The 15,280-nt window shown below is 33.0% G+C and overlaps 1 protein-coding gene across 4 annotated transcripts; it reads left to right on the top strand.

Moving 5' to 3' along the window:
- Positions 1-10,412: 10,412 nt before the first annotated feature.
- LOC100819173 (mitochondrial succinate-fumarate transporter 1) lies at positions 10,413-14,074 on the top strand. Of its 4 annotated transcripts, none has more exons than XM_026125487.2 (4): positions 10,413-10,619; positions 10,756-10,847; positions 11,875-12,276; positions 13,282-14,074. In XM_026125487.2, the coding sequence occupies exons 3-4, from the start codon at positions 11,929-11,931 to the stop codon at positions 13,819-13,821; spliced, it is 888 nt and encodes a 295-aa protein (XP_025981272.1). In that variant the 5' UTR covers positions 10,413-10,619; positions 10,756-10,847; positions 11,875-11,928; the 3' UTR covers positions 13,822-14,074. The 4 variants fall into 4 exon arrangements, with proteins under 4 accessions (XP_025981272.1, XP_006596365.1, XP_006596364.1 ...); XM_006596302.4 differs by having other exon boundaries at positions 11,833-12,276; XM_006596301.4 differs by lacking the exon at positions 10,756-10,847.
- Positions 14,075-15,280: the final 1,206 nt, after the last annotated feature.

Here is a 15,280-nt window from a genome sequence, read left to right as displayed (position 1 = left end):
AAATTCAAAATTAAACCACAATCATATTTTTCTAAAAGGTAAATATTATAATTGCAACAAAATTTATTATTTTTCTTTATTATTTAAATTCTCTACGAGACTTATTTTTATGGATTTTCATATTTTCTTTTATCCTTTATATATTATCTATATCTTTAATTATAGTTATTTTTGTATTTATAAATAGATAATATAAATCATTCCTCGTGAAATAAATATATTATTATTATTATTATTTTCTTGTGTATTTATAAATACATTATTATTATTATTATTATTTTCTTTTTTTTATTATTTTCCTTCGAGTTATATTATATTTCCTAAAATTAAAACAAATCAAAATTACAATTTAGTAATGGGAATATTGGGGGCATCCAGCAAATTTCATAAATGCTGAAAATACTCTTAATAGCAGGAGGAGTTTTTCATTTCTACAGCGCCATTTTTTCCCGCAAAATCTCGTCACTTAGTGTAAGTTGTTTCCATTAAGGTCGATTTCAAAGCGTACTTGGTCTCCGGTGGTGTACGTGCGTTGTTTAGGAGTGTACGGTGAATTTTGGTTAGTTTTCGTTGTTGGAGAAGAAGAGATACGTGAAAAAAAAAATTATGAACCTACGGATTGACAATTTGTATGGTCCATATGGATTGTTGATTCGTATACAGATTGCTGATCCGTATGAACCATACAAATTGACAATCCGTATGGACATACAGATTGTTTTTTTATTTATTTATTAAATTGTAATTTAAATATTGTTAATTTAATTATTATTAATTTTTTATTTTTTTGTACTAGTTTTAGTAATTTCAGAAAATTTGATTTGGTGATATTATTTTTTATAGTGATATAAAAAAATGTATTAAGTAATTAGAATGGTGAAAAAAAATACTGATGATCAATAATTAACTAACATTATATTGCTTAAAAATTAATATACTGATGATTAATAATTATGTATTTTATTGAATGATGTATTTATTAGATTTATATGACATTTTAATGAAAATGTGTAGTGATTTTTTTTTTGTAAACAACTATATTTGTGTCAATAACAAATAAGGTGATTGTATAATTTTTTGTCATTGATTGAATTTGTTAAATGTTTTATTAAGATGGACGAAAACCAGTGGATGTGTGATAGTATGATGTCTGAAGAAGTTTATATGAATGTTGAAAATGAAAAAGATGTTGGCTTTAAAGTAGAACATGTTGATTGCTCTGATGCCTTTAAAACTTCTCAAGTATTTGTGTAATTTGTTGTTGTTGGTACAATAATTATATTACATAGATATTTATTGATGTCAGACCTTATTTGAATTGTGTTATAGTTGCTTGTTAGCCATGATGAAGTTTTACAATGGGCTCGATCGTTGGCTCATGACATTGGATTTGTTGTTGTTATAATGAGGTCAGACACCAATATTGGTGTTCGAGGAAGAGTCTCATTTCTGTTGATAGCTTGCGAAATGAGTGGTGAGTATAGGCCTAAGAAACATAATTTGGTAAGAACATGCACTGACAATAGAAAATGTGGATGTCCGTTTAAGTTGCGTGTGAAGCCAGTTTTGAGAGGAGAATGATGGATGGTGAAGTTAATTTGTGGGGTTCACAATCATGAAATGACAAAGTAATTAGTTGGGCATCCATATGCGAGTCGACTGACAAAGGATGAGAAGATTTTTGTTGCTGATATGACAAAGTCCATGGTGAAACCAAGAAACATTCTGTTGATGTTGAAGGAGCACAATGACTACATTTATACAACAATCAAATAAATTTACAATGTCATACATGCTTACTATTCTTCCATAAATGGGAGTAACACCGAAATGCAACAACTGATGATGTTGCTTGATCGAGATTAATATATTCACTGGCATAGGCTGAAGGATGATAATGTTGTACGTGACTTGTTCTGGAGTCATCCTGATGAAGTAAAGTTAACCAATTCTTGTAATTTGGTTTTTTTTATCGACAATACCTACAAAACAAATAGGTACAAACTGTTGTTGTTTGATATTGTTGGTGTTACACCAACATGAATGACATTCTCCACTGCTTTTGCTTACTTGGAAGGAGAACGTCTTAATAATGCTGCTTGGGCTCTATAGCAGTTTCGGGGTCTTTTCATGAAAGTTGATACACTCCCCGAGGTTATTGTCACCGACAGAGATTTATCTTTGATAAATGCAGTGAAAACTGTATTTCCGGATGCTACGAATTTGCTGTGTTGGTTCCACATTGACAAGAATGTGAAGGCAAAGTGCAAAACCCTGGTTGCTTAAAAGAATGCATGGGATTATATGATGGAGGCTTGGGGGAGTTTGGTTGACTGTCCATGTGAGAGTTCCTTTGATGAGTATCTTAAAAAATTTGAAATGGCTTGCTCTTCGTGGCCTATGTTTGTGAACTATGTGTGTCAAACATAAGTGATTCCGCACAAAGAAAGATTTGTGAAAGCATGGACCAACAAAGTAATGCATCTAGAAAACACAACCACTAACAGGTATCAATATTGTTTTTTGTTTGTGTTCATTTTTTTAAGTGTTGACTTAAATGAAAATGTTGCGGTTTTTTATATGTTGTATATTTCATTTGTAAGGTTGACAATGCTCATTGGTCATTAAAGAGACTCCTACAAAACTCTCTTGGTGACATATGTAGTGTTTGGGAAGCAATGAATAATATGATGGCACTTCAACACACCCAGATTAAAGCATCTTTTGAGACAAGCACGCACGTGGTTGGGCATATGTTTAAAGTTATCTTGTACAAAAAATTACTTGGCATGGTATCAAGGTACACTTTAAATGAAATTGTTGCTGAGTATGAGCGTGTACCTTATGCAGGTAAAAACCCCTCACGTTGTGGATATGTCATGAGGAGTACCCACGGTCTTCCATGTGCATGTGAGTTGTATAAATATGTTGTTAGCTTCATACCACTCGAGACAATTCACATTTTTTGGTGGAGACTTAGTTTTTCAGATCAAGGATTATGTGAGACACAGGTGACCATAAGTGAGGAGATGAAAACCATATCGAAACGCTTTGAGCAGCTCAATGTTTGTGGCAAAGTACGTGTGAAGTCAAAGTTACGAGAAATTGCTTATCCTGATGTGAACTCTATGTGTCCTCCTCTAGAAAAGGTAAAGAGCAAGGAAGCTCCAAAAAAACCGTTGACCAAACAACAAAAGTCAACAAAACGCGATCCATCTTATTGGGAGTATGTTGATGCGTATACTCTGTGCAAAATAGTAATTCTTCAGTGAAATGTAGTGCATCATCATTTGAGGAACCAATACAGAGACGAAATATTCCAATGTTGGATTAATTTCATTCGTGCATCTAGCATTCTATTGAAAACATTATTGTGTCAAAATGGATGGTAATTGTGATTATCGGGCAATAGTTGCGTTATTGGGTATGAGTGAAGAATCATGGTCATTGGTGCGCAACCATCTGCATAAAGAACTGACAGGCTGGTTCGAAGAGTATATCAACCTGGTTGGTGGCATAGAGAGATTCGAGGAATTAAAGTGTTTCCTCCTTGTTGACGGATTATCTATGGTGTGTAAGTTCATTGTTATGTCACTTTTTCTTAAAATAACCTTTAAGTAATTGTCATTTGTTGTCTTTTACATATAGGTTACCATGGACAAATGGATGAATATTACAAATATGAGATATGTCATTGCTTCACGATACAACGTGATCGTTGTTTCTATTTCACGACAACAAAGCATGACTTTTTTTTTCTCTTAGAAGTCAGCCGCCACCAGATTCTTCTGTGCATCACGTAATATGCATTGATCATGTGTATGGAAATCATTTTGTATAGGTAATTGCATAATTATGATGTTAGCATAACTGGTGACACTGTAGTTGGATATCTTACGTTTAATTTGTTTGTCTTTATCTAACAGATTTTGTTACGAGACCATTGTCCTTTACCGCCAGTGGCGTTGTTGTGGAGTACACATTGTCATTCTTAGGCAAAGCAGTGGCCCACTTCGTACATAGGTAGAATACAGCGTTACACAAAATTTTCTAGGCTGAAAACCGAATTTGTTGATTTCGATGAACCATGAACATAAAATATGTTATTACCATTGACGTTTGTGTAAATAATTATTTTGTTGACATTCATAATTTTGTTTTCAGTCATTATTTTTTAAAGTTAGGAAATAATTAAGTACTTTGAAAATAATAAACATACGGTTTCATTAGCTAATGGACATGAATTCAAACATTACCTTAACTTCAACATAGTTGAAACAAAAAAAATGCGTGAAAAACTACAATTAACTAATACTAATTTTGCATTGAATCATGTTGCGATCGAGGCATGTCGTCTTCCATTTTCATTACCTGTTTACTAAAAATAGTTAAAATTTCTATTGACCCAAATTGTTTCCAGTAGTTAGACTGTACTAAGACCTTTAGCACGTCATCGTTAGTTTTCAGCTCAATAATTTCAAATTTGATAACTTTTTCTGAATACTCATAATGATCTGGTTATCGAAAAAATAATCACCTTACCGTTTGTGATTCATGAATACCATGAGGGGGAATCCCTTGAGGTGCAACTTCTTAATCAAATCCTTCAATTCATCGATGGTACATCCAGAAGGAATGTCAATTTTTTTTGGATTTTTTCCTATGAATGAGTTACCGACAAAGTCGTGTTGGCGTGACATGTTTCACCTCCCATTGTAATATAGCAAGGCATCATGAGTAGGGGTTATAGTGGCTTGAAGTAAGTTTAACATACCATCCGGTGTTCTACCAATGGTACATAATAACTCAATTGGGCCAACACACGAGAATTAATCATTACACATTAATATTGTATTAACATCATCATCGTTTTTCAATTGCATAGATTGAAAGTGAAATTGGTTACTTGCATCTGTGAATGGTCGCCGGTAGTAAATTTTATCCAAATATTGATCGTCGGTTAGCTAAAGGGTATTGTGCATTCTACTTTTTAGCATTTGAAAACCACAATCGTTAGGTACTCGAATGGGTATTGGAGTGGAACTTTGGAAATAAACACCAGTTTCGTTGTGCATAATCGATCCATTCAAAAAAATAAAAGCTAATATGGAGTTCACAATTGTCTGACTGTTTATTTCTCCAAAAAATGCCATAGTTTGTTTTAAAATTTGGTTTGTCAAGTTGGAATGGGAGAGAATGTATGATTTTTGAGAGTGTTGGTGTGATATATGTAGATGGTGTTCACTAAGACTACTTGTAAATTTTTTTTAAAAATAGACACGCACAAATTTGTGTTTATGTTGTCAAGTACAACAATGTCTTGTCATGCTTTAATTTTGCATCAGACATATATTGCTTCTATTAGAACTAAAATAACTAAGTTGTCATTTTTATGTTAGTACGTACGTGTAGTATTGATTTTTTTAAAAATACACATGCAATTGACAATGTCTTGTCAACTTTGACAATTATTTATCATGCATGCATTATTTATTTTTGTTGTATGAATTAATTTATTTCTTAACACAACATTAGCGGTTAATTAACGATAAACAAATGACAAATTTATATCACATAATCATTAATGTGCCCATACATAAATGAATCAAATAAATAAATTATCCAAAAAATTGAAAATGTACCAAATAAATAACCAAATGTGACTGTTAATAAATAAATGTACCAAATAAATAAATTATCCAAAAAATTATAAATGACATATATAAGGCAAAAATAAAACAACTTTAATGACCGTCTGTACACCGCCTAAACCTCGATTTGTGACCTACGGTTGGTTGGCTAATGTAGCTTCTTGTGATGCCTAGACATTCTTCAACAACAATATAGGCTTCTGTTCCTTCGGTCAGGATCCTCAGGTTCAGTAGTCACTCAAACTTATCAGCAATTGCTACAAAACCATTCTAGCAAGTGAAAAAACAATCATAACAATTGTTAGTAATAAAATACAAAAGAAAGCAACAAACACAAATAGCAAAAAAAAAATATTACCACTGCATGTCAAACATGATGCACATCATCGTCTGCCTCATTAGGTGCCGCTGCCACCATCGGTTGCTAATACACATCTAGTTCAACAAATGTGTCATATTGTTGAACTAGCAGAACTCTAGGAGGATCCCCTGGTTGTCCCGAACTCATGAATGAGTGTGAAATCATGTAGAATCAATCCATGTAATCTGGCAAACAGTGGTCACTGGTCAGGCACTGCACATAATTGCTCTACAGGTGGAATGTACTCACTGAACTACATCCATCTATTATCAATTTCTTCAACAGAGAGCGAAGACGCAACAAGATGTGGCAGAATAGTTTGGATGTAGCCAAACTATCATACAATCCTCTCCGGTCGGTGAATGATCGTCAAGGGGCCCCATCTGAGATGGCCGAAAAATAATGAGATGACCTCAAATTCTCTAAATGAACAGTGATCACCATATGAAATCCAACACACCACGTCAGGGGTCAGTTTATCTAGACGCCTGCGATACGTGTTAACAGGCAGTGCCTTGTCAGGGGTCCATCGACATGCACGCGGTCTCTTCTCATTATAATCCTCGACAGGTACAACGACACCAACTGACGAAACATGCTCGTAAATCCAACACTAAATATATTTTGCAAACATATTCATTAAAATACACGACAACATATAATATTTAATTCCAATGAAATTTTTTTTTGTAACATCTTAACTAACCTGTAACATAGTGATATATCCTACAAGTTGCCTCGTCATGCTCTTCGACGCGTTATTTAAATTATCATACATGTGCAAAAGTGCAGTAGTGCCCCAAGCGTAACTCTCATTCTGCGTCAAGTCACGCAGTGCATCCAAGAATAACACGTACACGTGTGTGACACTCTTGTTAGCAAAGAGTGTGCATCCAAGCAGATGTAACAAATACGCTCGTGCTACTACAATCCAGTCACATGCCTTGATCTTCCTTTAATACACGTTGCGCAGTCACGATAGTTGAACATAAGAGCCATGTCACTAAATCGTTTCAGCTCTCGCCTCTGCAGTGCAGACCTCGAGTAATTCCACCAACATATCAATAGCGTCGTCGACATGAAGTAGTTTGAAGTTGTGGAATGTCCCTACAACAAGCAGATGTAGCAACGACGGCAAATGGAAACTACTAGTTTCCTTATGCCAACATTCCACAAAAGTAGGCATTAGTCCCTGATCGCCCATATCTAGGGAACATACGATCAAAGGACTTAGTCCACTGGCCGCCACAAGACCTTCAATCTCTGGAGCAGGCCTCCCGAACTTAGCCATCTTCCTTCCATGGGAAGATAGCTTTAGCTTAGGACATTCCTGCAAACAATTATATCGATCATGTAAAAAAAATTATTAACTAGTAAACTGCGTTCTTTATGTTTTTTAAAAATTACATACCTCTCAATTCCAGACTCTCAAAACAATGTGATTTTCAAAATCTTTGAGAACTAATGTGTCATGGGGTCTGCCTGGAAAACCCTCAACATCAATAACAGCTTCTTCAACAGGTGCTTCTGGCTACTCTTCGTTCAATTCCTCCGTGACCATAGGAGGGTCCTCGACAACACACTCTTAATGTGGCTGTATATGGTTTCAATGTTTTTTAAACTAACTAACAATTTTTTTAAAAAAATTAAATTATGTTTTCAATCATTTTTTAAAAATAACTAACAATTTTAAATTTTTTTCAGATATGGTTTCAATCTTTGATTTCAATATTTTTTTAACTAACTAACAATTTTTTACTTTTTTAACTTTTTTGTTTAAATAATTTTGTGAAACAAATTTTTTTAATATAATTTAAATTTTTATTTCAACAATTCTTTTAAACTAAATAACAATTTTTAAAAATTTCAATTTTGGTTTCATCAATTTTAAAAATTTTGGTTCAATAATTTTCATTTAAATTTTTGTTTTAATCATTTTCAAACAAATTTATTCAAAATTTTCAATAATTTTTTTTATCAAAATTTTCAATTTAAATTTTTCTCAAATTTTGGTTTCATAAATTTTTATAACAATATTAAATTAGAATTTTTGTTTCAAAAATATTTATAACAATTTTTTCTTTCACTAATTTTTATAATAATTTTAAATTATTCAAACATTTTGTTTACATAAATTTGAACTATGACTTCAATACTATCATATTTAAAATTTAATATCTAATCTTAATAATAACTAACATATTTTTTTTCATAGATAAAACCATTACTTCCTAATATCTAATCTAATGTTACTGATAACTAAGATATTATTTTTGGTTTTCACTCATTTTCTTAAACTAAGAATCTTTTACAATTTAAATTTTTGTTTCATAAATTTTAACAAATTTATATTTTCTAATCTAATTTTTGTTTTTTTGTTTCCATATTTATCACAAGTATCAAATTTATTCTCTTTTAAATACTTCTTCTAATTTTTTTAAAAGTTACACAACTATAATAATAAATAATCATACATAAAATCAATAATAAACAAATAAGTCAGAAACTAATAAAATCAATACTAAACAAATAAAGAAGAACCATGAACGCAATGAAGAAGAACCAACAACCATATGGAGAAGGAGAAGAAGAACGCAATGAAGAAGAACCAACAACAACCATACGAAGGTGTCATCATTCAAACAACAAGTCAAGATATTACTTACCTCGAAGGAGAACCCATGTAGAAGAAGAAGAAGAAGCAACAACGCACGAAGAGAAAGAAGAACCATGAACGCAAGAACTTGACGAAAGCACGAACGCAGGAACTTGATGGAAGCACGAACGCAGGAACTTGACGGAAGCACGAACGCAGGAACGAGAAGAAGCACCAAAACGAAGAAGTCCTATGGAGCAAGAAGCAGGAAGCAGAACAGGAGGAAGAAGAAGCGTATACAGTGTGGGGAATAATGACTCGTACGGATGAGTCACTATTTACTTTTATAGGATAGGGTGAAGGGCATTTTAGCCCTTTCACCCGAGTTGCTGGGTGCACCAAGCAACTCCCTTTAGTAATCTAAAATCAACAGCTCAGTTAGAGGGAATGCAGCCCGACTCGACCCAGATATCGTGCTTCGGCCCACGTGACAGTCCTTTTTGAGAATTCTAAATTTTAGTTTATGTCTACATTTTTTCAACGTCACGTGTACATTTATTATTATTATTATTATTATTATTATATATATATATATATATATATATATATATATATATAAAAGGTTAAATAACCACTTTTATTTTTTGACGTGTAATTCACTGACAAATGGGTTGAAAGATAAAAATATAAAATTTAGTCCCTGAAAGTGTAAAAAGTGCGACAAAAATGTATCCGGTCGTTAACTTCCGTCTGTCACCATAGTGACAAATTTGTCACTGAAATGATTGTCAACTGATCATCTCTAATTGTCAATATAGAGACATATTTGTCATATAATATTTTTTTGACTTTTCGTCTTTTCACATCACTGGCAAATGTGTTTCTGGAAGATGAAAATATAAAATTTAGTTCCCGAAAGTATAAAAAGTGCGACAAATATATCTAGATGTTAATAGTAAATTGTGACTAATTATTATAATCTTGAAAAAATCTATAATGATTGTGACAAAATTTTGGGAGAGTTATATCTCACTGGTAAGTGTCTATATCTCACTAGCAAATGTCTATTTTTGTTATATAATATTTAAGCTATCAACACAGGAAAAAAAAAAAGAAATTTTATTGTAAAACAATGAGAAAATTATTGTTTCTATTTAATCAAATATTATTTATTTAATAATTTTTTTAGAAATTTTTCATAATAAAATATGAATGTCTAATAGTATATGCAATGACATCAAATTACAAATTATAATAAAATTTTGTTAATTTTTAAATCATACACCATTATGTTTTATTGACTAATCATCTAAAAAATCATAACCTTAAAAAAAATCATTCCAAAAAAGGTGGGTGTTTTTTACAAATTAAAAGTGTTATTACAATTGTAATTTTCCCTAAAAATTATTTATAGATTTAATTTAACTATAATAATTTATCATGAATATTTTTTTTTACTTAAATATTTCTTCAAGCATGAGAGTACAAAAATATTATTTACAAGTTTATAAAACGAGTATTTTTTTTTCTTTTTAGACTTAATTTCATTTACAATTTTTTATCATTAATTTAAAGTTAATAAAACAAATACCAAAATAATTCTTTATTATATTGTTTTATTTAATTTTTTCCCTTTCACCTTGAGATAAATTAAATTAAAAGAAATATTAAATTACTAATTCAATGTTTTTATTATAATTATTATAAATTTTTTCAAATTATAATAATTATTCATAATCTAATGTTAACATCAGTCATAAATTGGTAAATTCGTTCCTCCTTCCTGCATAAGACAAACTATTTTATCAGTGGTGAGAGAGAGAAGGCAACTCTCAACGAGACGCATTCATAAGTTAATTAAACATTTAGGGACATGTTCTAATACGTAAAACAAAGACAAAAACATAACTATAAAAAGTTCTGGGATTCAGCAGGGTCAAGCGAGGCAACGCAACGCAACGAGATTCTCCAAGCTCCGAATCCCTCGGCGACGCCGTCCACCACCTACTGTGTGAGCTTCTTCTTCTTCTTCTTGCTCTTGTGATAAGATTCTGGTTCAGTTTTATTAACTGATAAAAATGAAACCTTGACATGCATCGCATGTTCCTTGTTATTGTCTTCAACCTTAAAATGGTTCTTGTCCACAGCTTTAGGTTTCAAGATTTTATTTGTTTTTGCATTTGGAGCTGACAACCCTCTTCTCCGAGTTTGGTCGGAGGGAATCTCTTGCAGTCAACTTGTAATCCATCCTCTATCTGCTTTGCAAATATTCGATACTTTCATGGACTCAATTTTGTTGTAGGCAGCGGAATTTCCCTAAACTTTCTCTCTCTCTCTCTCTCTCTCTCTCTCTCTCTCTCTCTCTCTCTTTCTCTCTCTCTCTCTCTCTCTCTCTCTCTCTCTCTCTCTCTCTCTCTCTCTCTCTCTCTCTTTTCCTTCTCTTTTTCTTTTTTATTTCTTTTATTTGAGCTGTATGGTTTGATACCTTTTAGTGAATTTGCCCCAAAGTGGATTGGATTTGAGTTAGGGTGATTCTTTTAGAGCCTAAAAAATGCAACTTCGATTATTTTTTAAGAAAGAACAATTTTGATAAATTAGATGTCTGTTCGTTAAATTAAACTAATAAGTGTGTTAGATACCTGTCCCTCCTTGCATGGTTCATATATTATTTGAATTACCAACGGGTGTTGGGTCTAGCAGAAAGGACTACTTCCTCACAACAATGTGATGGGTTAAGGTTCGATTTCCCGATGGAAGAAGTTTTCACGTTTAGTGTACAACTATGTCTCGGAAAGGATTGCCTCTGAAGGAGGATACCTATGAGACCGACGATAAATTATTTGAATTCATCTATTTTCCACCGTAATCCAATCCAAGATTTTTCTATTTTCCACCATACTTTTCGTGTATAATTTGTTGGTTGCTTTGCAAGTAGAGGAGGAATGCTATTGTCTCCTGGAGAAGACATTCCACATGACCCTATGGACACCTTACTTTTTTTTTAAAACTCTGCACCATTCTTTTCATGGTTTTGTTTTATTGGTAAACATGTATGATACTTTTAAAATTGTTTGAACTTATTTGGTCATACAAAAGAATTTTTGTTAAAACACAAGTTAAGCCCAATGGTTGTTACTTTTCAGTTTTAAAAAAAAGCATGTACTTTCAATATGTCACCATTGATTATCTTGCTTGTTTACTTATGTTGCCATATTCTATTGAAGCTTGAAGGAGAACAAATTAAATCTCCATCAATCATGAAACAGGATGTTGCACAAGATAACACCAACTCATATCCAAAGAAATCAATCCCACCCTACATGAAGGCTATCTCTGGCTCACTTGGAGGGATTATGGAGGCTTCTTGCCTGCAGCCCATTGATGTGATCAAGACCAGATTGCAGCTTGATAGGTCAGGGAATTACAAGGGAATACTGCATTGTGGTGCCACAATTTCACGAACAGAAGGGGTACGGGCTTTATGGAAAGGATTGACACCTTTTGCCACACATTTGACCTTGAAGTATTCACTTCGAATGGGTTCTAATGCTGTACTTCAATCAGCATTTAAGGACCCTGAGACTGGGAAGGTTAGCGGTCATGGGAGGTTCCTTTCTGGGTTTGGTGCTGGGGTGCTTGAGGCTGTTATTATTGTCACTCCATTTGAGGTTTGAGCATTTTATTTTGTTTGATATGTAATCAATAATTATTCTAGTTTTTATAGCCTGTTATTAAGTTACTTATGAACTAAATAATCACGCAAAAGAAATCCTCAAGGAAAAATGCATACCATAACTCTGTTTTAGTTGGGACTTTCTATCAAAACTTCCATACTCCTAGCATTAATTGCCTCTGATCCATCAATGTATCATTTCCTAATCCACTTGAATCTTAATTCATGTTACATGTCTTATTAAAAATACTTCTACAAGATGCATGAATGGTCTGGTTCTGACTTTTGTTCATTAGTTATTTTAGATTTTTCTAGTGTATAGTATGTTTGAAATTAATAAAATCAGCTAACGATAGTTGATTCAATTGGTAGGATCAAATGGCACAGAGGAAAAGGTCTTACGTAGTTAGGTTTGCTTACAGCTAGTGAACTCTCATTGGAAGATCATTTTTAATCACTATTGTAAGGCCTTACTATTACAAAGGCTTGTAGCATATCCTGAGTCCCCTGACCTTGCAATAAGGCACCCCCTCTCCTAAACCTTTATGCATAAAAAATAAAATAAAATAAAATCTAGTAATTACTTTAATTAAATTAATCTTGTGAAATTATGTTTTTACTGCCAAATTTATCTCAATTAAACCTGAAGCAAAAAAGTTATCTCTAAGATAATGAATGTAGTATCAATCTCTACTTTCACTCCTCTCCTTTTGACTGTTAGACCTGGCAAGATCTTCAACCTTTAATTAGCTGGGAAATAATAAATCATAAGATTTTTTAAGTTACAGATTTTAAAAATTTGCTTGTTCAAACAAATTTATCTTGTTGAGATGTTGTTTGCTTTGTAGTTGCCTAAAGTGGTTGCACTAATGAATAACATTTTATAAAGTAGCCAATTGGTGTGGGTATTCAGCATATAACATATCTAACATAGCAAACATCGGTGCATAGTTTCTTCGTGACATGTGGAGATTCAAGTCTGTATTATGGCTTACTGCAGGTGGTGAAGATAAGACTGCAGCAGCAGAGGGGTCTAAGCCCAGAGCTTTTGAAATATAAAGGTCCTGTTCACTGTGCTCGCATGATTATTAGGGAAGAAGGCTTCTGTGGTCTTTGGGCTGGAGTTGCTCCTACTGTGATGCGTAATGGGACAAATCAGTCTGCCATGTTTACTGCCAAAAATGCTTTCGATGTGCTTTTGTGGAAGAAAGATGAAGGGGATGGGAGAGTCCTCCAACCATGGCAATCTATGATTTCTGGATTCCTTGCAGGCACAGCAGGGCCTATTTGTACTGGTCCATTTGATGTAGTGAAAACAAGGTTGATGGCTCAGAGCCGAGAAGGTGGTGGTGTACTGAAATACAAGGGTATGATCCATGCCATTAGAACAATATATGCAGAAGAAGGACTTCTTGCCTTATGGAAAGGTCTGTTGCCTCGACTCATGAGGATCCCACCTGGACAGGCCATTATGTGGGGTGTAGCTGATCAAATAATTGGTTTGTATGAGAGGAGATATCTTCAACTTTCAACATTGTAACTTTTTTTCTTTGCATTATTTTTTGCTTCCAGTAGACATTAGTTCCATTACAAGGCTACAAAAATCATTATTTTAGCCTCTATCTATACAGTTTTTGTTTTAATTCCCTCAAATTTGTTGGGTGGACCATTAGGGGCCATACTTGCATTAGGGGACATTATTAGGGTCCGTACATTCATGTGGCCTAAACTACTAAAGAAGTATTCCCAATAGTTCAATAATGTAGAACTACTAGCAAGCTAGCTCTTTCGCATGTTGGTTTTTTGGTTATAGCTTGCATGTCACAAGCGATCTAAAATAATGTCAAAGGCTATTTTCTGGAAAGCAAACATTATTAGCGGCAATTACTTTTATAAGAAATTTGAATACTGATCTTGGAAAAGGAACAAAATGCTTCTGTGTAAATTGTTTAAATCATCATGGTTTGAATCAAAAAACATGAATTGATTACGTTTTCCTTCCATTCTCCAGATCAATAATTCATTTATAATTTTGACAATCATGATGTAAATAATCGAAGGGTCGCATACCAACAATGGGGATTTTTTAGTGTCGTTGGTGATGTAGTTGGGGGGTTTGTTGTTGCAACAAAATATGTTTTTTGCTATTACTCTGAAATTATTAGTATAACTTAACAAAAATAAAAGAGGTAGCATCATATTATTATTTTTGAGTTACACATAATTTATGTTTTGCACTGGCCTAAGAGTAGTATACGTGTATCTCGTGGTTTGATAGTATATGGCGTACCTCATGCGTCTTTTATTTATATTCCTCAATTCCTTTGATTTTTCATCATTGCATCTTATGTCAGCTGAACACATGCTCTATTTTCTTTTGACAGAACTGAACACATGCTCTAAAGATGCCTTTTTTGCTCAATTAAGTTAGTGTTTGAATAAAAAATATAATACTAAACCAACAATGAGAAAATTATGAATCATTAACTCCATTAACTTCATCAAACATGAAAATAACACAATTTGGAACCAAAAATAATTTATTCATTACAGTGAAAAATTGTAAAGTGAAAAATGTTTAGTTACATAATTGAATAGTATTGTCAAAATATAAGTACAGTGCCCTTGTGTGGCTATCCTTGAAATTTTGCCACTCTTCAAAAATAACCCCTGCTGTTGGTGGAGATATAAGATTTGGTGTAGAGGTGAAGGGAGAAGGGGAGAGGGGAAAGGTCATGGGTTCAAATTCCTCCGCTGACAAAAAACTAATAATACTAACAACTAACATTTGTCAATTAAAAAAAAGAAAACTCCTATTCTTGTATCTCTGTTTTTATATGTCAACCTAATCTTGGTCACTCTTGGTAGCCAGTCAACTGTTAGCTATCAATAATCCAAGTAATCTCAGGATTTGTTGATGCTAATAATGGTTTCCAATTATGAGAATTCCCCCAATGTAAAATCAATACATAATTGAGTACTATATGCAGATATAGACA

Source organism: Glycine max, chromosome 14, assembly GCF_000004515.6.
Source record: "Glycine max cultivar Williams 82 chromosome 14, Glycine_max_v4.0, whole genome shotgun sequence".
In the NCBI taxonomy this organism is placed as follows: domain Eukaryota; kingdom Viridiplantae; phylum Streptophyta; class Magnoliopsida; order Fabales; family Fabaceae; genus Glycine; species Glycine max.
This window is presented reverse-complemented; position numbering and strand designations above follow the sequence as displayed.

Coding starts and splice junctions, on each gene's coding strand:
- LOC100819173 (XM_006596300.4), top strand. CDS start 11,866: ATGAAACAGGATGTTGCACAAGATAACACCAACTCATATCCAAAGAAA. Junction 12,277..13,281: donor TTATTGTCACTCCATTTGAG/GTTTGAGCATTT, acceptor GGCTTACTGCAG/GTGGTGAAGATAAGACTGCA.